The following is a 25,047-nucleotide window of genomic DNA, read 5'->3' as shown; positions in this document are numbered from 1 at the left end:
CAACGACGAAGAAAGATGGCCGCCCGTGGAAGAATGGAAAAAGTTAAGACTCGTGCGAAAATCGGCCGAAGAAACACGCCAGAGTTCACAAAGTGTGTTCGTGTCTGTACATTGTCTTTATTTCAATCAGAAAAAATGTCGCCCAGCTCGTCGAGGGTTGGACACTCGACTCGTCTCTTGCGTGTTGCTCGCGGGATTCGCGAAACGGGGTTTCCGCGCAGACCCCTATAATTCGCTGGAACTTGGTAACGCGCGAAAATCGCGGTTGCGGCGTCGGATCGCCCGTTTCCAGCTTCCCATGGGGGAACTGCTGGGGCTTTGCGGCAATCGGGGGCCATCAAGCGACGCCCTTTCTGGTCACTCGATGACAAATGAAGCAGAAGACTCTCAATTTCGAAGTAATATTCTGTATAATATGAAATTAAACGGTGTCCCATGGGGCAATTCAGTGCGCTCCCAGGGTAAAGAGCACACGTTCACACATGCCTGGCCTAGATTCAGCAGATTCTTATGAGAGAAGAAAATTAAGAGTAAAAAATTGTTTTACAGCTACAATTTCGATGTAAAATCTAGACCAAGCATTTATCAAGATTGTCCCGTGGGGCTCCGCTGGAGTCTAGCGCAACGAAGTCACGCCCACAGTAAGGGCGCGATATACAGTTTTCTTTTTCAAAATCGAGAGTCCCCTTCTTCGACGACGTTCGTCTCCAATGAAACAACACTCCCAGAGAGCACTCTCCGCAATGAGCGCTTTGCGCCACGGTCGCCTTACAATTTAAATAATTCTGACGTGCCATTCGAACGTGGCTCCGCCTCTTTTTCGTTCCTCGAGAGCGTGTTGGCCCCGCGCGACCAAGCGGAGCCAACTGTGTAATAGTGGAATCCACTATTCGGATAAAAAATATTGCGCAGATGTCGCGGAAACGTGCCATCCGACGGCATTCTGAAGAAAAAAGAACGATCGAATACTGCACCGGCACGCGATTAGGCAAACACGGAATCTAGAAAGCCTATCGGCGCCAGGGCACTTAATATCTCTTTCGTATAAAAAAAACCTAAGCTACCTAAACCTACGGTAATTCGAAGCCTTTAGGATGAGCAACGAGCCTTTTCTTTCCGATACGAAATCTCCTCTCCCCCGCCCCCCGTAACGCGCGCGTCAATTCTCGTCGTTTCTATCTCACCCTATGCATCTAGTACGTAAATTTTAATCGTAGAGAAAATAATTAATCGTAATAAAGAGAACGCGCGACGCCCGACTCCTCCGACAACTCGAGATTTTTCTCCCCACACTCGTCCGATCGACTTGCATCCGTTTCTTTTCCTGACTACGGCAGCGGAAATCGCGAGTCACGACCACTGTCGAAACAACTTCGTGTTTGATCTGCGAACCCATCGACGCTCTCGATCGCGAGCGACTCGTGCTCGGCGTAATTTTGCGATTACGACCGCTATGTAATACGCAAAATTTCCCGACCATCCCATCGCCCACGATCCACGATATTGCTTTCTTTACCGTTGAAAATACTCGAAATCCCGCGAAGAAGTTGTCTCGACCGTGATCGTGACCACAGATCGCCTTTGAGATCATTCGACGGCAGCGTGGGCTCCGATCTTCCAAGCGACGAAGATCCCGTCTTCGACGGATACTCGATGTCCGAGGATGTACAGGACGGGCCGAACTGTCTCACAGAGGCGACGAAGAATAATAAATACAGGACGTTCGTTCAACGTCCACTCTGAATTGCACACGAAGTCAGAATTGGCGGTATGTCGACTCGCATCTGCGAGCAGGCTCAAGCTTTGATTAACATCTTCAGGACCCGGACTCTCGCCAGCGAGACAATTCGGCGCATCCGGTAGCCAAAATCGATAAAGAATCTATCGAAGGGTGGGTTTATGTTGCAGCCGAGCAACGATAAAAGTTGGTCATCAAGCGCTGCTCTGCTGATTGCTTCGAGCGTGGACACTTCCATTATAAAACAATAGGAGGTGCACCCAGGCTTAATATCGTTGCTCCGATTGTTTGCAACAGCCGTAACAGAAACGCACCCTTATGGAGGCGGGGCCGTAACGCGCAACCAAGATTCTGATACATAAAAGAGAACTACCGATCGATTCGAACGTACGAAATACACGAATAAAATTACGAACGATTGTGGCGCGCTCGCGTCGTGAACGCCAACGAAACTGCAACTCCCATCTCTTCTACCTCTCACTTTGTCAATCTACCTTTCATTCCTCAACTTCTCCCTACAAAAGCGCGAATATCATTTAAAAAAGCGATTGGAAAACAATAGACACGATATCATTCTCCTCGTAGGCAATCCGAAATCACAGACAAATACATTTGCTTCTTGAGAATTAATCTCTCCGCGTGCCGAACTCCACTTGCGACACGCGTACAGCCCTCTGGCACAGCACTTTGAAATCTAATGTATAAAAAATCGCCCACCACGCGCACCCATTGCGACGTTCGCTATAGTTGATGTTCCCATCGAGAGAAAAGAGGAACCTCGAGACCGGTGGGGTCAGAGAAACAAAAGAGAAAAGGACAACCGGCCTTTGCTTGTCTCGTCGCAACCAGTGGATCGACGGCTTTACGCTACGAGAATCATTGTAAACCGCTAGAAAAAACGTTTCGCGCGCATCCGTGCGGCTAACGCGCCTCGCGACGTTGCTAATTATACTCTAATATCACTGTTTGAAGATCTTGTCTCGCCGACCGCGATCGCAACGCGAACGACGGGACCGCGTGCGCGTACAAAATGCGCCGGTGAACGTAGAAAATCGCGAAGAGCACGGCTAATTCGTTCGCCGGCTCGTCCTGTTCGATAAAGTTCCTCGAAGATTCCATGGACGTTGAAACCACACCCTGATCGCCAGTCTCGAGGTAGCTTTTGAGCGGATTCAGACTTCTGATTCGTTCCCTTTCCCCCTCCCCTAAAAGTCACCATTCGTTAAACTCTGTCTGTAGGACTAGATACATGCCTCTGCTATTCTGAACGTTTAGAACCGCGCCCGGAGATTGACGATTCTCCAAACTGAATAAAAACCTCGGTTTCCCGTGATTAGTCTCACACATTCTTCCGTATCATCGCGTACGTGCACGAGTAACAGCCGAGTTCCGAGTCGGCGGGAGCCACCCAGAAGGCCTGCACACCTTGAGAGACTAAGCGAATACCGTAATCGCGACTTGCCGTGGGTCCCGGCGACCGGAATTCGCGTCTCCTCACATACGACACACCTTTTATCACTATGCACAATTTCCGAGGATCTCTTCTATTCGGCCGGTTTGCTTGGTCCGCGACGCCGTTTCCGAAGTATGCAGCACAGACATAAACACTAACGAAATAACTGATATACCTATCAAGTAATTAGAAACGCGGAACGATCAATCGTCGACCTTCCGCGAATATTATGCGATTGCGTGTCGTAGGAAACTTTGGGGAATCCGTGACATGGTCGGGAACATCGACTCTTCGAAGGTGTGGCGCGCGGATATCGGCACGCACACGGCACGCGCTCAGAGAATGACCACGGTGTGGCCGAGAAACGAGACGCGGCCTTACGTGTGCGGCATGTTGTAGTGTTGGTTCTCAACAGAATGTGAGAACTGCGGCTGGTTCTGTTCGTGGATGTTCATCTGGAGCTGCATCTGCAACTGCGCCAGAGCCGTTGACGTGGCGAACGCCGGGTACGCAAGCGTTGTCGTCAGACTCTCGTTGTGTTCTTCGAGAGAGTTCTGAGCATAGTGCAGCACCAGGTGTTTCAGGCTCTTGTGGATGTTGTACGGCTCCGCGAACCCAAACCCGCGCTCCGTGCCGTAGATTATGCAATGGTTCACGGTACCATTGCACCTGAAACGGAAAAACATATTGGCTCAGCGTAGGGACACAAGGTAGCGTTCCGATTGTTTGAAGGGCGCATGGAAGAATTTCAGAATTACTCGGTATAGTTGGTTCGGCTTATCGATGAATCAACCGAAGTAGAAATTGCGAAGAAACGTGTAAGTACATACATGATGGATAATGCGTATTGTCCCGTCCTTGATGTTCGGACGAGGAAGGTGCCATCCGGTCGGTCGGCGAGTGTACGGTCGGCATCTGAACGGGAACATTCGAGAGAAAGCCACGTTTTCTCATCGGAATGAACGTCAAGGTCGACTTCTTGAAGATCCCCGTAGGCAGCATCGCCTAATACCGAATCCGAGACCGAATGGTGCGACACGAGCTGGTTGATCTTGTTTTGGTTCATGCCGTTCTTCTTCAGCCATCTGTAAGACGAAAATAGAACGCTCGTAAAATACCGTAGCTTCGGTAAATAATCATTTCTTTTTCTTTCTTTCTCTCGGTTTCTCGGTTTACGGAGAAACGACGATGTATCGAGATATACATACATATGGTGTTTCTCTCTTTGTCGCACGAGCTGGAGGATTTCCGGTTTCAACTTTTGCATTTCTCTTTCCAAGGTTCTGTTGAATGCGATTTGCTCCTTTAAACTACGATCCAACTCTTCCTTGCTATCTTCGAAACATTTCTGTCGTTGTTTTAACAATTCTGCGTTACCCGTTAACCTGTAAGCAAAATGGCAATCGTGACAACACGTTTAATTAATTGCAAGAGGTTGATTATTCGAAGCAGCCACTCACATTGATATTTCGTGCGGCTGAGCTTCCTTCTGGAACTTCTCCTGGAGCTTCATCTGATCCTCAAACATTTTGATGGCCTCCGTGAAAGCTTCCAAAGCTTGCCGCTTTAATTGTACCTCGTACGAGGTCCTATTGTACTGCTCGGAGTACTCTCTATATTCGGATAACGCACGGGACACGTCTTTGTCCAGTTCGATGAACTTCTGGACGACGTTGGTGATGTCCGTGGTGCTTGCGATCTCGTCATCCTGGATCGTCATGCACAAAAACAGTCGATTCAGCATCGAGAAACAAACTCCATCCTGGTAATGATAATCGAATGGAAGGAAAGAATTACCTGTTGAAACCGGGAAATTGGGTGGAGCAGTTTAATGTCCAGGGTGGAATTATACTGCGATAGGGAGCAGTTTCGGTAGTGCTCCACCAGCTCGATCACGGAATGGAAATTAAAAGGCTCCGAGAAGCCGAACTTGCCATTGCGTTGGCATATCTTAATCAGTTTATTTGTTCCACCTTTACGCAATGTCAAGGTGTATTCGCCGCCCTTCGAAGATGCCTCACGCACCAAGAAGGTGCCATCAGGTGAGTCGATCATCTTCTCGTTCACCTCGTCCCTCGTGATATCTCCCCAGTACCATTCTGCCTCCTGAAGAGTTCGAGGCCTGTCGAGGGAAACATCAAATACTGTTAGGTGCCGAAAAGATGGCCGACAACAGAAGACTACATTAAAATTAAATTGCTCTTTCTCTTTCTCTTTCTTGAGGAGCATTTCAAATCTAATCGTCAACTAGGATACTGGCAGATATGAACTTACAAGGTTCAACGGATAAGTAATAAATAAATAAAGAAATATCTTCGAGATACTGACACGGTTGATCTGAAGCCGCAGAGTGTAAAGAATTAAGCCCTATGTCTTTACGAATGATCTACACTGTAAATTCTACACAATAGGTTCTAACGAAGCAAATCGAGTCATAGAAGCCTGCTGTATTCTCAGCTCCCAATAGCTCAAATCAGTATAAAAATAGGAAATCCACCTGTGTTGTTGCTGTTGTTCCTTGTTCTCTAAACCGGACATGGAGCTGTCCTCTTCGAGCATGGAGAACGGATCCAGGACCGCAAACTGCGGCCTGGAGACTTTGCGAGGTGGTAGTTGCGGCGGGCTGGCGAATTGTGGCAATTTCTCATTCCAATTTCCGTGTAGTAAGAGTATTTCCATTATTCGTATGTGCACTTCTATGTTGTGCACTATCTGACTGCAAAAAAAAAAGAAGAAAATAGAAAAAAAAAGTTTGGAGTCTAGATTATTCTGAGGCGAGTTTCAACCGAGACTTACACGATCCTTTCCCAAGGCGGTCTCAACAAAATATGGCACAAGACTTGCGTGAGGATTGTGGGTGGTTCCGTATATCCTCTCGAGTGTTGGATTTGACAAATTCGGCAAAAATGTGCCATGAGGTGGCACAGGGTGCTACGGTGCTGTTTGGGTAGCTCGTCGACGAGCTGCATCAAAGTCGACGCAGATTGCTCGTCGTTCCTTATATCTGAAACATACAGGGCCAATTTAGGCTACCGACCCTCGTGCCGACGGTTCCGGGTCACTTGCGACCCCTGCGCTCGACCGTAGTTCTTTTGCATTTCTATGTTAAAGAATTTCACCGACGGATATTAATAGTCGAGCTGCAGGAACCTTCCAAATGACGGGTTCCAAATTTTGGTACAATTTACTAGCTTCTATAATTTAATACATTTAATCCATCGCAGATGGTATGCAATTTGAACTCAGTATTACGAATGTTTACGCTATACTATGATCCCAAACCTTCTACAAATTTGTTATATCTAATCCCTCACAGATGGTATACAACGTGAACTAGGTATCACTGGACGTTGAAACTTGTTTCAGATACTTACTCGATGCTTCGATAAATCTGTCGTAGAACATTACCGGAATCACAGGATCCGGCAACTCGCGTAAAAACTTCTTGAGGACGCTTGCGATGCACTGGGGTGTGTAGGAATTCAAATCGGTGTTGCACACATCTGAAACGCAATGAGAATCGTTTAAAGATTGTAAGACTGCTTCGAGCAACTCCACCCGTTTCACACTCGTAGAGAATTGAATCCCCAAATATGAATAAATCGGTAATCTAATCTTTCCGAACAGTCTCGGCAACTAAAGATTCAGGGCATTTCCCGAGTCCCCCAACGAAATCGTGGCCTCATTTAAAGATCCCGAACAGTCTGCTCCAATTCCAGCTGCCAGGCTACTCGAGTCTAAGATCTGCACCTCGATAAATTAAAGGGGCTGTCTCTGTCTCGTGTAAACGGGTTAAGAATCCGATTTCGACTCACCCTCGTTCAATTTCTGTCGCAGCTCCAGCGTTTGTTCGTTAGGAGGACTGCTGTGGTAAACTTTGTACAGATCCAGGCTGCTATCAGCGAACGCCTTCTCCTCGATGGCGCGGGTGCATCGTTCGACCAGGACCGGTGCAGCACGTGCAGCGATGTCGAACTGCGCGCAGAGCCCGAGCCCGAATACTGCAAACGGCAATCAAATGATCGTCACTGGCCTCGAGCGTGAACGCGAGAGTATCACGGCAACGGCTGAATAAAACCGAACGGAATAGAGAATACAAGAAAGCAAGAGAGAGAGAGAGAGAGAGAGAGAGAGGGAGAGAGAGAGAGAGAGGGATCAATGAAAGAAGGGGAAGGCGGTTTACTTTTATGCGTTCGAAGTTGTTCGTCAGGAACGTCGGTGTATGTCGGGCATTTAACCCCCAGCCGTTCCTTATTTTATAGCTTAACCTCTTCAGGGACGCTGACACATGTGCGAATGGCTCAGCGGCCAATCAGTGTATGCCATTTTTCTCTGGAAATGACTTACGTGCTTCGAGACATTCTTTATCGTCGAGACTTGCGGTTGATGAAGCAATTAAAGTCAAGCAGCAGACGGCTGTGTACTTTTGCTCCTTTCGAAACCAAATCAAGCGAACAATGATTTAAATCATTCTTTTTTTCCGTTTGAAAAATTCGTTCGCCAAGAAGTTAATCTCGAGAAATCATGTTAAATCGCCGCGAGAGAGATGGACGAGAGTTGAAGCGCTGTTGACGATCGTGTCCGGACCGACCCGACCCGATGGATTCGCGAAACAAGGTGGCGAAAGAAAACAGAAAACAAAAACAAGAGCCGAGTTCGGCTCTACCTTTCGCTGTTTTATTTATCGCCACGACCTCTGAGGCCGAGGAATCCGCCGGCGCGACTTTTTGCGCAGACGTCGCGTGAGAATTTCCCGACGACCGGTGATGAAAACTTTCATTTGTTCCGCCGATGACTATGCGCGATCCCCGATCGGTTTACATACGAGCGAATTAGAACGTTTCCCGCGATGTCCGCTTTCACGGGGCAAGCTGCAACGTTTCCAAGCTACGAAAGCCAGGCAACGTGACAAAAGCTCTTGCGAGAAAAAATATAAAATCGAGCGGGAACAGTCGCGGTAGATACCGGCGATAATGTTGGAGAAGACACACGGGAGATAGAGGAAAATCACGTGTGCGAACAGGTGTGCGTGGGTGTCATCGACCCCGCCGAGGAAAATAATAGCGCGACGAAATTAATCGAACGTGTAAACACGTTCGACAAAGAATCTCTCTCTCTCTCTCTCTCTCTCTCTCTCTCAACGTCGAGCAGTAGAAAATCGAAGTCGAGAGAGAACGAGAGGGCATCTGCAAGAGATTCGTCGGTTTTTATGGACATGCCGAAAAGAAAAAATATCTGACATCTCGCAGACACATTCCAGGCGCTCGGAGACGTAAAATCGTGAGTGACCGTCTTTCCTCTCCTCTCCTCTTTCTCGCTGGGAGAGTAACCATGCTCTACCGTGACAGAGAGAGAGGATTCCTCTTTCTCCTCTCGGCCGGGATGAAAATAAGGAGAGGCGCGAGCCAGAACGTTACATTTTCTGCAATTACGCAACGCGACAGGACATTCCGGGAAGTTCTCGAGGGTGAATTGATGACCCCTTCGAGACCGGGAAAGGACGAACCGGGTCAATATTCTCCTCCAAGACGACCGTTACCACTTCCGGCGAGAGTTCTCTCCCGTCACGGTTTCTCTCGAAACTTTAATTTGGCCCTCGCGCGTCGACACAGTTTAACCTTTTATGTTTCAGAAATTTTCTGTGTTCCCCGCATGAGAAAAGCAGACCAAAAATAAAGAAGAAAATTTAACCTCTTCGGTATTCCCGATAGATTCGCCACGTGTTCCTTTCGCACAAATTGAAAGCCGCTTCGCGCAAAACAAGTCTCCAGGTCGAAAGTTGACAACAACGTCGCGAACGAACATCACTAGTGCCGCAGACGCCCGTTGAAAATTAGCGTTGGTCCAGAGCGGTAGGAGGCTTTGTCCCGTCGCGAAACAGTGCGAACATCGCGAAGATAATTTCGCGACTTGAGCCGACTGGTCGCGAGTGTGCCGCGTACACGCCACTTGTACAATCAAAGGCGTGTACGCATGCATCATAAAAAAGCAGACCGAGGAGAGGAGGAGGAAAACGAAAGAGGGAGAAACCACGGCGCGGCCAAACGGAGAAAAGGAGAGAAGGAGGCGTAGAATCGTGTGGGGGACACGCGACGGGGAAAGGAGAAAGAAATTTATTTTTACGGCCGTGACAGCAACGTCTTGTTTCTTCGTGACCGTGTCTTCGGCTAGCTCGAGGCGACGCCGGAGCCACGGGACAAAAAGGCCCGAATCAAAAGCGATACCGTACACATATATGAATTTAACGGCGACGGCGCCTCGATGGAGGTCACGCTACGGAAACTTGATATTTGTCACACTCGTCCTGCTGACCACCAAACGAAATAACGTGTAAAAGGACGATCCGATGTCTGGATACTGTCCCATATCCCGTACGGATCGCGAGAGCCTCGTTCTTTTTCAATGCTAAACCTACCGAGCATTCAGAGTACGTATTGCCTTAAGCTTACTCCACAGTGTCCCCGACAAATAGACTGCAAATTTTATGCATTTATGACAAAGATGAATGGACCGCGATCGTAGACTCTGATGCCAACACCAAGCAAATCCATTATTTCGTACCTGTTCAAGCAAGAGCAGCAAGACAGAAAGAAAACTCGAACAATATCAACGCAATACCCGCAGCTAACTGCAGACAAGAAAAGAAAGTAAAAGAAATGTGTCTGGTCAGACCGCGATTTCCCACAATTAATGCGTAAAACGTTATTTTCGCACATCCGCTGTCTACCAATGAAGTTCCAAGTCACGACCGATGAATCTATTTCTCCGAACAGCACGGCGGTAGTCTGAGACCCCGGAAAAACGTGGTGTTCTAGTTACCGGTCGTCTGTCGGGGAATTTTGCAAATGAGACGCGTGCGTGTGCACGCGAATCGGCCCTGACCATTGACGCTGCGAGCGTCCGCGATTCTGCGCGCACGTGACGCCGCAACAGCGAGTCGATAAATATGAAAAATGGGACGAAGATAAAACAGAAAACTATTTTAGAAGTCATAAGAAATAAATGAAACATTCTATTCGAAATTTTCTCGAGTCACGCTGATTTTTCTGTCGCACTTTTTCGAAAATTTGATGTGGTCGCGCATCCTCCGTCACCGACGCGGCGTTCACCGAGCTAATGTAGCTCATCGAAGCGCGAGCGAGATCCCCGAGCGAACGAGTGGACAGGAGCGGCGACGAGCGGATAGGAGCGGAGAGGCGAAGGCGGGAGCTGAGTCGGCTTTATCGATTATAGTCGTCTGCCCCGACGAGCCACTGTTCCGAGACTAGCCGCGTAATTTCTCGGAAAACTGTCTACCTTCACGGACAACCGAGCACGCCGCACCGAGCGCCGCTCTGCCTAATCGAGCAAGAGCCGCGTGGGCGGATAGCGTGCGCCCGAAAACCGATCCGCTACGAAAAACCATGGTATCAGGACGGAATAGGGTAATCGCGGTCAGCGGGGAACGACGATCGGCATTATTATCATAAACTGACACGTCTTCGGTTCTTCATTTTTCTTCGACGCGTCTAACTATACCCGGTCGCCGCACGTGTACGCGGTCCCCACTCGAAGCGGTTGCCTAACAGCGAAGAAAAACAAGCTTCGTTTGCTTTTCTTTGCTTTGTGACAGATGTGATATCTTCTGTGCAGAATGTAACAGATTAGTATCCTAATCAATGTCAGAAAAATTAAAGAAGAAACTTTGTTAAAAGATTACGGTGGAAGGGAGAAAAATTCTGTTAGATCTAACACTAAAACGCGACGTTAGAGAGTAACGGAGCCTGTTTCCTATTGGCCGTGGACTAGCTGACTTGTCTGGTGGGAGGAGTCAAAGGGCAGCGCCACTGGCCGCAGAGAGGGAATGGTGGGGGTAAAGGCGGACCGTCGAAGAAGACGTTAAGGAGGAAAGCTGAAAAGGCTGTACTACCGGAGTATTTTTCGTGCTGTTTTCATTGTTGAGGGGTTCGATCATCTCTCTGCAGCGATTGAACGCGGTAATGGAAATTCGCGCATGAATATTTAATTATTCAGATATCGGAGCGAGCAGCAGCAACGTGAACGCGACAGGCCGTGCGCTTATGTGGCCTTGCCGGAGACTTCATAAGCGTGTCTACGATTGCAAAACGGTTCTCCGGCGTCAGCGAACACGTTTCTGATGCAATGCGGGGACGGCCGCGGTTAAAAGACGTTTGAATTTTTAAACTGTTTCCGTGTTCCGTCCATTAACGCGGCCCGAGGAAGTGGATGGGCGTGTGTTTGTGGCCACGTATCAATGTCATCATTATGAAACTGTACACGCGCGTGCGTGCCGCTCGCGAGAGGGTCCAGGGGACCATAAACAGCGTAACGAGACTTACCTGGAGTAAATCTATTGATTGGATTTTCCGCGTCGACTGGCACGCAGTTCGCCGGCAATCCCGTCGCTGAGCACGTCCTGTGCGCCACCAGTCCGCAATCTCATGGAGAAAATTAGTAACGATTAGTATGAATCCAGAACGAGCCTGTCAAGTTGGTGCACACGTGATACAATATTATTTATCGATTCGATCAATCCAGGTCTCAGTCTATCGCACCGCCTACGCTGTCTGCGAATGTCAGGTCAGACCTATTGAACATTTCTTTCTTTCGCACATTCTCAAAGAACAAGATTTGCGGAATCCGTGACGCGAATTTTATCCTCGAAGTCTGAATATTGTTCAATACGCTTGTCTGTATAGTCAGAATTAATCTTTAGTCAAACGAGTTTTCCTGATCCGAATAAATACAAGCAACGATGTTATCTGCGTCGACAGAAAGCTTTGCGTTTCGTGCTTGTACCAGTCATGTTTTTCACGCAGAAAACATTTATTTTGGATAAAGATTCGCAGTCTGGTTTGATCAAGGAATAATCAGGGCGGTACGTACCTAGACAAAGGAAACCTTGATGCAGCAGTCCTCTGAGATATTTATGGCACTTATCACATTTTTCTAACACGCTGAAGCTTTGTGGCATGAGGGTGTGCGGGTGGGGGTTGCCCGTGGTCATGGACTCGCCACCCATAGAGTCGCTGGTTGTGGACACGATACTCGTGGTTGGCATAACTGTCGTACTCGCTCCCTCCGGTAAAGACGGCACTGGCTGAAGAAGTTCCTCGATGCAGGCCAAAATGTTCCTCTGATGAAATTCATCCTTGATTCCCATATTCTGCAAATCAGAAAAAATCGATAGGTTCTACCAACGTTGTTTGCACAATTTTTGAAAAAATTGCAATACGGAACGATGTCGTCGAGCGACGCATGCATGAAAGGTGCGTGCCCCGAGGGGATCGTAAAAGAGCGAGCGAGCGACGAGGCGATCGTAATTCGTACGTGCCATTACGTCCGTGACTGACATCTTGTTTTTCCGGCGCGTTTCGTTCCGGAGTCAACAGGTGTCACATACATGTGGCTCGCGCCGGCTAAACACCTGTGCGCACAAGCCCGGAGAGAATGATAGCCGCGAGGGGTGGCGAGCGCATCTCTATCTGCGGACAGTCCCGACGTTTTTAATCCACGTCCGATCCGGGGCTTATTTTCGAGGAAAATACTAGAACCGGAACTAATCGAGGGTAAAAGGGCCGATTGATTAATCGACGACCGGTGGCCGAAGACGCGCCAACGATCTAAAGAGGGTGAAGATCGATGGAACGCCGGGGACGGTTCTCTGGAAACCGCCTTGGATCGCCTTCGTTTATGCGGTCGAGTTTGCAAGGTGAATTATAAGGCGCCCAGACTATTTTCTCACCAACTTTCGCCATTCCGTTCATCCTTCGACTTTGATTGCGAGAACTTTCGCCGTCGCACCCTCGTTAGTCAACTCGCACCGTCGGCGACTGTCTTACGAACATGATTTTTATGCAAAATCAGATTTGCCTGTGAATTACGTTCCGTAATATTATAGAATTATGTCTTTTTCGGAGACAAACGAGGCTGCGTCGGGGCATCTGGCGCTTCCGGCAGAACGCTTCACTGACGCCCACATTTTCCGAATTATGGTAATCGGGTTGACGGTCGCGAAGACTATTTTAAAATGCGGCGACCACCGTGTTCCGGCGCCACGTCGCGCCACTGGGCCAATCACTATTATTAGAATTACGCGCGGCAAAAGTGCGAAGAATCGGCTGGTATACGTGTCGACGTTCGCAGGCATGTGCGCGCGCGCGCGTGGAAGCTGCATCGTCGGAAAGGAAACGAAAGAAAGTGTCACGGCGCACATGGCACCACGGACGTCGCCGTAAAACAGATTCCCTAATTAAATCCCGCCCTCTCGTAGATGACGAGACAGCCAGGATTAATTAACGAACTTCTGAAGAGCATTTCGGAGAAACGTTGCTGGGGAATCCGACAAACTTAAATCCCCGGGGAAACTCGAGGCTGGTGCCGAGACCCCATGCATATTACACCACCAATATACATTCCGCAATGAGAAACTGTTTTATCCCCCAGAAAAATTATGTATACCGGAATTTTAAATTGGCTATGGCAGTCGTAGTAGAAAATTTCGTCAGATTCCAACGACAGAAAATAACATAACTGGGACACTCGGGGTGCATCTCGTTAGTGTTATCGCGGGAATGCGAATCTGCGCGACGATAAAGGCGCGGACTTGCATCATTGTTTCGTCGCTTGTTGCGACCGGTGCCAAAGAAGCGTGCTCGGTTCCGCGTCGTTTGGAAGCGGGACGAGAAATAAATTTTCGGCAACCTTCCCCTCCCCTCCTCTCCTCTCGTCGCCCCTACCCGCCGAAAGGGGAAGAAGAAGACACCGTGGTCTCGGGAATTTTTGCCGGAATCAGCGACCGAGATAACGAGCGATACGCGCGATTTATCAAGCTGACACCCCCTCCGTTGTGCTCCTCTCCCTCTCTCTCTCTCTTTCGGCCACCTCGTATCAAGTGTTAATTACACGCGGCCACTCAAAGTTTTTTCGGGAGCCCCTCAGCATGAAAGATGCGCGGCCGCCGATCGTTAAATTGTTACGCTCCGTCGTCTGGAAAGGAACACGTCGCCCAGTTGTCGTGCTCTCGTCTTCGTGTCCGTGCCACGCCGATAAAGATAGTACACGCCCTTAATTTATTTTCAATAACCGGAGGCGTGTCTCGCGCGACGGCCGCCGAGAAAATTATCGGCCGACAACGATCTCGGTAATTAGGAGTTATCGAGCGACGTCATAAAATTAAGGACGACCCTCCCCCCACCGCCCTACCCCATCCCCTCTCGCGCCGCTCGATTCGCCTTAACCTTCGTGTCAACATCCAAACGTTTCTACGACGCTCGATCGTGTACTTCGTAGCTCCAACCACGGGGTCCGAGGAGCTCTGCGAGTTTTTAATTCGAGTAAACAAAGTAAGTATCCACGAACGTCGAAATCTCTAGGAATATTGTTGCTCGTAAACGAAAGCGTTGCACGCACGAATTTTTCAAACAATCTGGATGTAGGCTCCCGAGGAAGTGGAGGGCGAACATTCGGCAGATACGCATGCATTAGTAATGACGAGAAGTAGAAGCGGCGAGTCATGATCAGACCAATCAACTGATTCCTATTCAATATAATTCGTGTTCGATGTATTCTCAAACTCGATTATCTGGAAAAGGGTTCTCAAACGAAAAAGTATGTTGTTCCTTCTTTCAGCTGACTTTTATCGATTATAAGCATCATTTGTCAATAATAAATTCTCTGGCTTGTATCTCAATTTTTGGTTAAACGAGCCGAGATCATAGTGCAATATTTAGTTCCGAATTCTCTGAGTGTCGTGGCGTTTTCTTGCAACATTGTGTACCAAAAAGAATTAGTATAGTAAATATTTGATAATTTGAAAGTAGTTCTTTGCTTCTCTAGTTTTGCATTACACGAAAAACCGGTTTTGGGATATCAAAGACCTTCTACCGCCAGCGACGGCGCAAAAAGTCCATTTTGAATTGATAAATTTAATGTGACACAGCTCAACCAAACATAGCAGTGTCTGCCAGCGAAAAAAGGAAACTAACAATTTAGGTATACACTCTATTAGTTTATATAAACTGCAACCAGTATATAATAAGCGACACTTTCGAGCACATTCGACCCCACCATAATTTGAGACAGGAAGTGCGGTATAAAACGAAATGAGCCAATTCCCTGTAATCAAATGAGCGATACGCGTAAAATGCGATTTTTCTGTCCGAGGTGCACGATTCGAGAAAATCGAGTTTCAAACATCGGCGCGCAGTAGATCTGGGAGAAGGGGAAAGGTGAGTCATGCACAGACAATCAGACGACACCTACTTGATGCCACGCGCGTCTAATGAATTTTCAAACGCGAATTTCCCGGAAATTGAGCTTTGAATGAGGAAACAATGTTCTTCGATTTTCGTTCATTTTTATGCAGGGAATCGATTGGTGTCACGTACACCGTACTGTGTATAACCGTTCAATCGGTTTCAAACTAATCGTTCTACCTACTCGAAAAAATTGAAATCGTATGGTGCAATATTGAATAAGGTATGGTCTTTTCAAGAGTGTTCCGTTAATGGGGGTCGCTATATATTTGTGAATATGGCAAATAAAATATTCCGACCCGAGACGGTCAACAGCAGCACTAAATTTCCCTTGGTTCCATAGTATGGAAAGTGTCCGAAACCCACCGATCGACCGAATCTCGATCCTCGATCCTCGCTTTTTCATCGAAAGAAACTACGCCGTGGTTCCAGAATCTACGTCGTTATACAAATTCACTCGCATCATTCACGGTCCCCTCTAGCGAAAAGGAGAAAAGAGAAGAGGATCGACGGGACGAGCAGGCTCGATAGCGAGCGCGAATCGATTTTAAATTGCCCTAAGACGGCCAAGGATCGGCTGTCGGAGGGTCCCATTCGTTGTCCGGCTCGGGAATCCGCGCGAAGGACGAGGCGAACGGGAATCGGAAGATTTCTCGCGCCGAAAGGACGCTTCCTCACGATTTACGAGTCTATTAGCATGGTAATACGCGATTTACGCTCGGACGACGCTCGGCCCGGGCCGGATATTTTTATTCTTCTCGGCCTAGCGGGTCCGCTAAATTTGCCGAGGATCGCAGGATTGGTCCTGCGAGGATCCTCGCATCTTCCGACAGTTCTCTTGACCAAAATCCCGATCCTGTCGCGAAGATAACGCACAATGGTCTCAGGATTTGGCGGTTCAGGTTGGTACGAATGAAACTGAGTAATTATGCGACCATTTTGATACTCTGGGCCAAAAGAGTTACTAAAAAAATTTCTCAAGAAAATATTTCTATAATTTCACGAATTGTGAAAGAAATATTTCTACTGTTCCACTGTTAATAATGCGGACTGTCGTGGTTCAATGTGAAAGAGGATGTATATACATGTGTGAGAGAGGATACAAGAGATAAAGCCTGCTTTCTGCGTGTTGTAGTTGGTTGTTATACAACTAGTTCTCCTATTTTTAAACTTTCGCTGGCAATAATAGTTTCTCGCGAACGCAGTCTGCGTATTCTTTTATTCTAGGGTCTTTCATATCGGGGCCTGATTTCTTATTGTTTCGGGCTTTAGAATAACCAAAAATTACATAAGTTATACATTTTATTTTTGTGTTATCTTTTCGAGAAATTGTGCGTCGTGGACAGCAGCGTTCCGAACCGGAAAAATATCCTTTCTTATTTAATCCTATCCGGTAGCGAGCGATCGCTTTGAGGTTCGAATAAAACGGCTCCTTTGATCCATTTACAGGAGAAGCCTGCGGGTACCGGGGATTACCAGTCAAAGACGAGATCCACGGACCAGAACCTAACCCAGACCACGGTCGTACCTCTACGAGAAGAATCCGAAGTGGAAGCGACGGATAGAGGAGAAAATCCTTTCGCGGAGATACGGCCGAAAGTACGAGTATTCACGATAAGCGATGAAAAATTTCATTACGGGGAGAGAGAAAAAAAAAGGAAAACGAGTGGTGGTCGTGGCAGAGAGGGGAGGTAAAGAGGCCGACTGTAGCGTACAAGGCAGACGTAGAAGCGGTACGGGGCAATTACAGGGTCAACGGGCCAAGGAAAACGTCGTCCAGATACTCTTGAGTCGAGGTCATCGCCTTTGAGTACTAGCCAAAGAATTTTCGATCCCTCCCGCCCCCGCTGCATTCACGATTCACGACTACCAACTCGGTATCTGCAGGATGGCACGAGAAAAACGAGACAAAATTTCGCGGCCGACTAGTCCTTTCGCTTTCGCCTCCGTCCCGGGCCAACTTTATCTACGTTTAATAGCCCCTAATGTTTAGAACGATGCGAATGATAAGAACCGGAATTTTAAGTGGGCCTACACTCGCCAGAAAAGCATTTCAAGCCGGCAGAAATGATTTTTGATCGCCTCTTTTAGCCAAAAATATGGTACACAGTAAAGACCTTGGTGCAGAGACCAGACAAGTTATAGGGAAACTCTACTTGCTGATTATATGATGCAACATTGAACAATTTTCGCTATCCAGATATATGCGGTTCTTGCACCGAGTTCTTCAAGCAGTAATGATCAAAATTTTAGAGAACCGAAGCTGCGTGTATGTGGGATGTATAGATCGTAGTGAACTTACCAAGAGCTTCTCCCGGTCGAGGTGCGGCAGATCGCTGCCCTTGATGTCCTTCGACTTGAAAACGTCCGCATAGCGGTACAGATTCAGGGCAGCCATCCATTCGACGACGTTCTGCGACGTCCACTCGCTCACGGGCTGTCGACAGAGAAAACAGACCGAGATGAAGCAGAGTCGGAAGCTGCGCATTTTCCGGTCAAGTTCAGGTGCGAGGCGAAACGAAAACACGGTCGCGCGCGCGGACGGTCGCCCGATCAAATTGCACTTCGCGAAGCTGTACTCCGTTGCCGAAGCGGGATCCATCGCGAGAGTGCTCGCGGACATGATTAATCGGCTGCTTTTTCTTTTTCTCTTTTTCTTCGCGCTCTGAACGGAATTACGTAATGATCCGGCAATCGGACGCCGCGAATTCCTCGCCGATAAATCGCGATGACGCGCTCGCCGTTTAAAACGCTCGCACGTGCGCGAATAATTTGGTGCACTTCCCTCGGCTGATATGCGGACTCCTTGGAACGCGCTGTATATTTAACGAGCTACCGATCATCGCACGTGTAGCGGCTCACAATGTTGCAATTAGAGATCGGTGCGATTTATACTGCTTAGCTACACATACACACTCGACGATCGGATTACAAAAATCGCTTGCATATATGCACGAATTCGCATCGAAGCAAGCATTTTTTTACGGATCTCTACTAAACTCGAAAAACGTGGCTTTAGGACGCTTTTTTTTCTGAAAAAATTTGGTGATACTTTTTGAACGCTTTAATCAAAACTATAGGCTGTTTTGAAGTTTATCGTAAATTTGCCACTATTTTCTTCAGAAATATTCCTAAACACCACGCGTCTACAAATAGCTGACTAAGCGTGTCTCCTTGAAAGGAAGTCTAATTATTATGAATTCTTATTAGTTATATGTGGAATTGATGTTGACAATTTTCAGATATACATACATTCAGCGATACTGTAGACTATTTGACACGTGGATAGTATTTTTCGTATTACAACTTCAACAATTTAATCACCCATTGGAAATAAAATTGATTATTTAGCACAAAGTGCCACCGAAGACGAATCGAGTTGGAAAATTCGTCAGACACGCGTACTATTCCAAGGAGAACCGATAAGTCATGCACAGACGTCAATACATCGAACCATGCTGAAAATTGAACTTTGTAATTTCGTCCTACATTTTTGTTTGTTTTCTCAATAATATCGTGTTCGGTTACAGCTTTCTGTCACGCCCTGTATATTAAACAGTGTTCTCAGTAATATGCGAGATATTATGTCGCCAATGTTCTATGCAGAGTTGCCTCGTATTCTGAGGAAAGTTCGGGTAAGTAGATTCGGACATTGTTGATCAGACGTCGAAGATTCGCAACCCAGAGATGTTCCATAAGTTTAATTACTCCAAAATCGTCTAGGATGGCTAATATTTTGGAATCTGAAGCTTTGGGGGTTTATCGATCGATGCGTAGAAATGTGTGAAACTCGAAAAATTGAATTTCCGTCGCGAAGAAACGGGTTTTCAGCCCGCTGCGAATTTGTCGTTGGAGGGCATGCTAACGAAAGGCGTACCTTAAGCAGTGACCGCCATTAAATCGAACCTGTTCCCAAAATCGGAGGACAGAGGTTGTCAGAGCGCGTCGGTGGAAACGCGAGCCTAACGTCGTCCACCACGCGACCAGAGGCTCCGATTAGATAGCACTGGCACCGTGAAAAGAGAACGAGCGACTCCGAGAGCGAGCGAGTATATCGCGACGATAAAGCGAAAGGGTAAAAACCAACCGGGGGGAAAAAGAAACCGTAACCTTCTCTCGTAACCTTAAGTCTACGAACGTGACGACACGAGAGCCGAGATAAGGCCGAGAGCTGGCTTCGCCTGGCCTGGTGGCGATCGTCGCGAGAAACTCGAGGCGAGATCTCCCGCGAATATTCGCATGTGCTCCGCGAAACGCCAAACCGATTGAACGTAACGAGACGAATTACGAGGCCTCTTCTTTCGAAAAAGAAACAAGCTCTGTTCGTGAAACGGTTTACGAAACGATCGACGGTACCATAAATCACTGGTAAACGACCAATGGAAGGCATAGCAAGAAGAGGAGTGATTCGCGATCATTAGAATCGCTAATAGAAACGACCGGAAAGCATTTGTTACTGCACAATTAACAGGAGATTGGATCGCCTGTAATCCAACCTGTCGAGGAGTTCGCGTGCAAATCGGCAAGATAAGTTTCCTAACGTCGAATTTCCCTTGCGAAGATAACAAAGCGACGGAAAGCAATTGCTTCCGTGAATGGCAAATAAATAAACGAGTTGGACCCGCTAATAGGTGCGATCGGAGAGTGAAAAGAGCTACATTGACTTTGCTCGAAATTTCCACGGGATTTTCGCAGAACCGCAACCCGATTCCGATCGCTACGCCACTGGATCGGTATTCAGGTTTGTCCGATAACCGGTGTTTTATTGTAAAGCGGTGCACCGGATAGACACGGTCCGGTAAAGGGACGTCGAAGAACGCAGTGGTACTTCCACCGAGCAGGATTATAAGGGAGAGCGTGGTGTCCGCGATTTATGCAAATGACCCTTGACGGTGATAAGTTCTGTCGTCGAACCAGTCGGTTCAGCTCTTCGGCTCTGTCGAGTAACAGGGACGAACGATTTTCCTTGTAAACAGTTAGTCGCGCGCGGCGTGTTTCTCCGTGTCCCCCCATTGTCGGCGAACTTTGACTTTTGTTGCTGACTTTTTTTTTCTTCTTCTACTTTTTATCAATCTCGAAAGAACGAGGCGCCGCGCCAGGTTCTCTCTCGCGGAAGGTAAGCAGAAACGTGCTTTTAACAGGAATGAATTTCGCCTTGGTCGTAATCGATTTACGATGTTTCGATCCCGGGCTCGAGAAGAGGAATCTGAAACGATTAAGTCATCCGGTTGTGACCTTGCCCGGCGTGTGTCGCGAACTATGGTGGCGCACGATCGTCGCGCGATCGACCTACACAGTCTTCGGAACATAGTTTCGACCAGAACGAAGTTTTATCTTCACGCATCCGTGGTCCCGCGCGCTCGACGCGGATCGTTTGATAACGAATGATTAATTGCCGTCGCGGATCTCTAGCGACCTCACTCGGCCGACTATTTTTACGCGAATCGTTCCGGACGCCAGCGAATCTTACAGACCAGAATATCCGACCAATACGAATCTAATCATTGTTCAACGGGAACGCGAGCCGATGTTTGCGATCGCGGCAGAAAACGCGTCGAAAATATTTGAACACGGTTTTTCTACAGTTCCGGAGCAGGCAGTAATTTCGTTCTGCGCTTGTTTTCAACTTTGATGGGAGGTGCTCGACGCCGGATACCGACGTTTAAATATATATACATGTTAACAACAATATAAACAATACAAATATCAAAAATACTGACCTTGTCCTTGTCGAGAACCTGGCCCGGTAGTGCGTGACCCTTGCTAGACCATTGGCAGAGGTGTTGCCCGCTGTACTCCGAGCAAACCACGTGGAAGCAGGCATGGCACTCTGTGGAACATAGAGAACCGCACGTACAGCAACATCCCGAATCGACGGGCGCGGATTCCGCGTAGATCCTATCTCGCGGGGGTGATTCAACGGCCTTGAGAAGGCCGCGATGACCGCAGCCCGAGCCCTCCTGACCGATAGAGAGTGAATCGACGGTGGCCTCCGGTACTCTATCGCGACTACGCTCGTACAAAGAGGAGGTGGAGGACGACGACACGGTATCGTCGTTCGCCGAATGAAGGTTCTGTGTGTCGCGCTGCAATTGCAGCAGCGCGGTGTCCTTGCAGAAGCACATGTACCGGTGGAAGGACACGAGCTTGGCGCAGACGATTCGATCCCTGATCGGCTCGTCAACGTTCTTGTCGAGCTTCTGCTCGTCGGGTATTTCCATCGTCTCATCGCTTGATCGCGCTTTATCCCGCTCGAGCAGGCCCTTTTTAAGGCTCTGTCGCAGCGCGTGCAGTTGCCTGTTATTCGATCTGTGTCTCGTGTTGCCGTTCATGGAAAAGTTCAAGCTCAAGGTGGAGGGAGACGAAGAGGAATAAGTGGCGATGGCGGAAACGTTTCCTAGAGGGTGGGTCGGCTGGTTGACCGGGGTGTTGCGTCTGATCGTGGGCAAAGATGGATTGCTCCTGGACCTGGCCGAGTCCTGAGTCGACTCGGTCGCGAGATTCGTCGACGGGGTCTTTTGCAAATCATTGTATGCGACGTTGCTGGTGACAAAGTTCGCCAGGTAGGTCCGTGTCTGCGGCTGCAACGACGGCGGCCTAGGTTCACGGCTCGATCGTAAAGGCAAAGGCAGAGGCAGATGCGACGAGGCCGAGGTGATTGCCGCGCCGCCGGCAGTCTCGGACGTCGTCATCGAGGACGCGATCATCGTGGGTATCGTGGACGCCACGGTCGCCATGGTGTTCGAGGAGGACGAGGCGGTTGTGGTCGTCGCCTCGGCGCCTATCCGGACCATATAGTTGTCCGCGTCGACGGTTAACAGCCTCGACATGGCCGTTGACATGGCCTTTCGTCTCCCCTTCGGCGACGATAGACTTTTGCTCTTGTACGTCCTGGATCTCGTCTCGACGGTCTTCTCGTATTCCTGCCTCTCCGCGCTGCCACCCGCCGCCGTTATCGGATTAATCCTACCTTGCAAGCTGACCGCAGGCTGCTGCACCTGCGATACGGCGGTCGCAGCTGCGGCGGATGCGTTCGTCGCCCGCTTCATCGCTCGGCCCGATGCTCGTGATCATCAAGACCTTTCTCTCGCTCATACACGCATTATCTCTCTTTGTCTCCCTCCTCTCTTTCTATCCTTCTTTTACCTCTCGCTATCTCTGTCCCATCCTTTCTTTCCCAGATACGATTAGGTTTTATTGCGACCGGCTTCCATAGAAGCCGGCGTTCCCGTTCGAGTTCCAAAGCATCCTGATTTCCGGCGAGTCCTCAGCCTCGATGGTACCGCACGGGTCGTCCGTCATCGTCCCGGATCGACCACGAAAGTATGGATCTCGGTCGATCACACCATCACGGTTCTACCGACCGGTTGACTCTCCTCGTGCGACCAGATCTCGAAGCCGCCGATTCTCGAGCAGTCCAAGGTCACTCGCATCTCGCCGACATCGAGGGACCCACACGCGCTGGTTCTTCCCGATAGGCTGTCCTCTTCTTCTTCTTCCTCCTCCTCCGCCGAAGGCTCGTGCAAGTTTGACCCGATTTCGGGTGTCCCCTTTGGTCCTAAGGCTGCCGATGCCCCCAAGGTGTCCGGTGCGGCATCGACGCAACAACGCTCTGGATCTAATCTTTAGAAATTGGCTCCATTAATCGGGGGATCGTCGATCGCCGATCTGAAAACGGAAGGGAAACGCTTCGTTCGACGATTAACTTATCGGACAGCTAGCTCGGACGTTCATATCTCTCTGATGAAAAGATTCCATTCGAGGATAACCCAACACGGAGGAAACGAAAACGCGAGCCGTCGTTGATACGGGGCAACAGAGAAAAACGACCGCGGCGATCCAGCGCTAACTCGGTCGAAGTGGAAATAGACGACGGATAAACGCGCTGCTCCGCGGAACAGATGAAGAAGAGAAAAATAAAATGGCGAAGCAGAGAGAGAAAAAAAGAGAGACGAACGGAGAGAAAGAGTCGATCCCGTGGGTGTGACCTCGTGTAAATTCGTTTTCCATAAATCTCGCTCTCCTACCGCACGCTTTTCTCCTTCCCTCCCGCCGTGACCCTCTCTTTCGCTCTTTCTTTCTCTCTGTTTACCTGTGCCTCTCGCGTTCTCCACACGACCTTTGTATAAACGCCGAGATTCGCCGAGCCAAACGAAACCGGTTTCGTTAGGCAACGACACCGAACGATTTTCAACGTACTCCCGCGCAAGCGTGTAAACCCTCGAGTGACCCTCGTGGCTCGCGGCGAGCTCGTTCCGAAGCGGTTCCCTCCGATAACGATTCGATTCAATGATTTTACCAAAAACGCCTTCGGTGGTAGCGCGGGCCAGCGATCGTGCGATCGGCTCCCGGATCGAGGGATAAGCGGGCTCGAGCGCTCGCCTCGATTCGTCTCGATTCCGGCCGAGAGTTGACCCGACTCTCGCAGATCAGTCCTGTTGGTAATCGTGGTCGTTAACTTACGCGTGTATACGATCAAGAAACGGTCTCGTGTTACCGTGTTGTCGACACGCGACGCAGCGGAATGCTCTTTCTAAAAAACGTGACTCGCCCTTATCTCGAGCACGGCAAGTTCGCGACTGACGCGTCTCCTCAGTCCGCGAGCGATTCTCTTTCTCGCCAGATCATGCGTCGGAGGCTTGCTTTACCGGCAGCGAGTCACAGCGAGTTCGCTTCTCTGCTCGGTTGGTAATACAGCGCGAGACCGGATTACGGTTTCTCGCAGTCGCGTCCCGTGTCTCTCAACACGTGTACACTCCTCGTTTCTTTCTGTTCTCTATGTTCTTTCTATTCTTTCTGTTCTGTACCTTTCGTACCAATGTCGGCTACTCTCTGAACCGGCTATCAGTTGCCTTAGCCCCGTCGATAAGTATTTGTGTCTTCCGGTTTCACCCGGCCAACCAGCGACAATCTTCAACCTCTCCCAGCCGCTAGAGAGGTAGGTCCGACCCGGACCACGGGCAGAAACGAAATGAATCCTGACCGGATCGTCGACGTAGACGTTACCTCCTCGCCGAGGCAGCGCGCGCACCACGGGATGGAAAAGTCCACTGTACCTTTTGCGCCGGCGTCCTGCACCACGCGCACACCTGCACGCACGTCACACCGCGCACATATGTGCACGACACCTATCCGTCTGTCCGTCTCTCTCTTTCTCTCTCTCTCTCTCTCCCCTCTCCAGTCACCCCTTCCTAGTCCAACACACGAATCCGCTGTCCTCTATTCTTTCCTCTCTTTCGCTGGCGGGCACACAGCCGGTCCACACGCCGATTGGCCACCGTGGGCCAAATCTCGAAATTCTTTTCCCCTTTTTTCTCTCTATCTGTCTCTCTTTCCCTCTCTCTCGCGTACACACTCGCGTATACACGCACACAGCACCGTCTCCCACTCTACCCCGTTTCTTCCCTTTTCACTTGGTTGCCACCTCCGCCTCGCTCGCACCGTTCTCCTATCTCGACTTTTATCTCTGGCTAAACGTGCACCAGAGAACGGTCCGAAGATTTCGGCTTTCACTCGTCGAAGCTAGACGCGCAGCGTCTTCGAATATCGTCCCGCAGGAACTGGCAGGCCTGCTGTCCATAGATCGACGCCGAACTCTT

General features: G+C 49.1%; 1 protein-coding gene across 2 annotated transcripts; it reads right to left on the bottom strand.

Annotated features, from left to right (window-relative positions):
- Window positions 1-97: 97 nt before the first annotated feature.
- On the bottom strand, window positions 98-23,770 carry Pi3k21b (phosphatidylinositol 3-kinase regulatory subunit alpha). Of its 2 annotated transcripts, none has more exons than XM_076802619.1 (14): window positions 23,748-23,770; window positions 21,169-23,071; window positions 17,751-17,885; window positions 12,078-12,357; window positions 11,531-11,629; window positions 7,007-7,192; window positions 6,566-6,694; window positions 5,988-6,195; window positions 5,689-5,907; window positions 4,989-5,313; window positions 4,652-4,899; window positions 4,400-4,576; window positions 4,022-4,276; window positions 98-3,860 (listed from the first exon to the last, which is right to left on the bottom strand). In XM_076802619.1, exons 2-14 carry the CDS (start codon window positions 22,495-22,497, stop codon window positions 3,569-3,571), a joined length of 3,882 nt encoding a protein of 1,293 aa, XP_076658734.1. In that variant the 5' UTR covers window positions 22,498-23,071; window positions 23,748-23,770; the 3' UTR covers window positions 98-3,568. The 2 variants fall into 2 exon arrangements, with proteins under 2 accessions (XP_076658734.1, XP_076658735.1); XM_076802620.1 differs by having other exon boundaries at window positions 21,169-23,066; window positions 23,748-23,763.
- Window positions 23,771-25,047: the final 1,277 nt, after the last annotated feature.

This window comes from Halictus rubicundus, chromosome 17 (assembly GCF_050948215.1).
Source record: "Halictus rubicundus isolate RS-2024b chromosome 17, iyHalRubi1_principal, whole genome shotgun sequence".
In the NCBI taxonomy this organism is placed as follows: Eukaryota; Metazoa; Arthropoda; class Insecta; order Hymenoptera; family Halictidae; genus Halictus; species Halictus rubicundus.
This window is presented reverse-complemented; position numbering and strand designations above follow the sequence as displayed.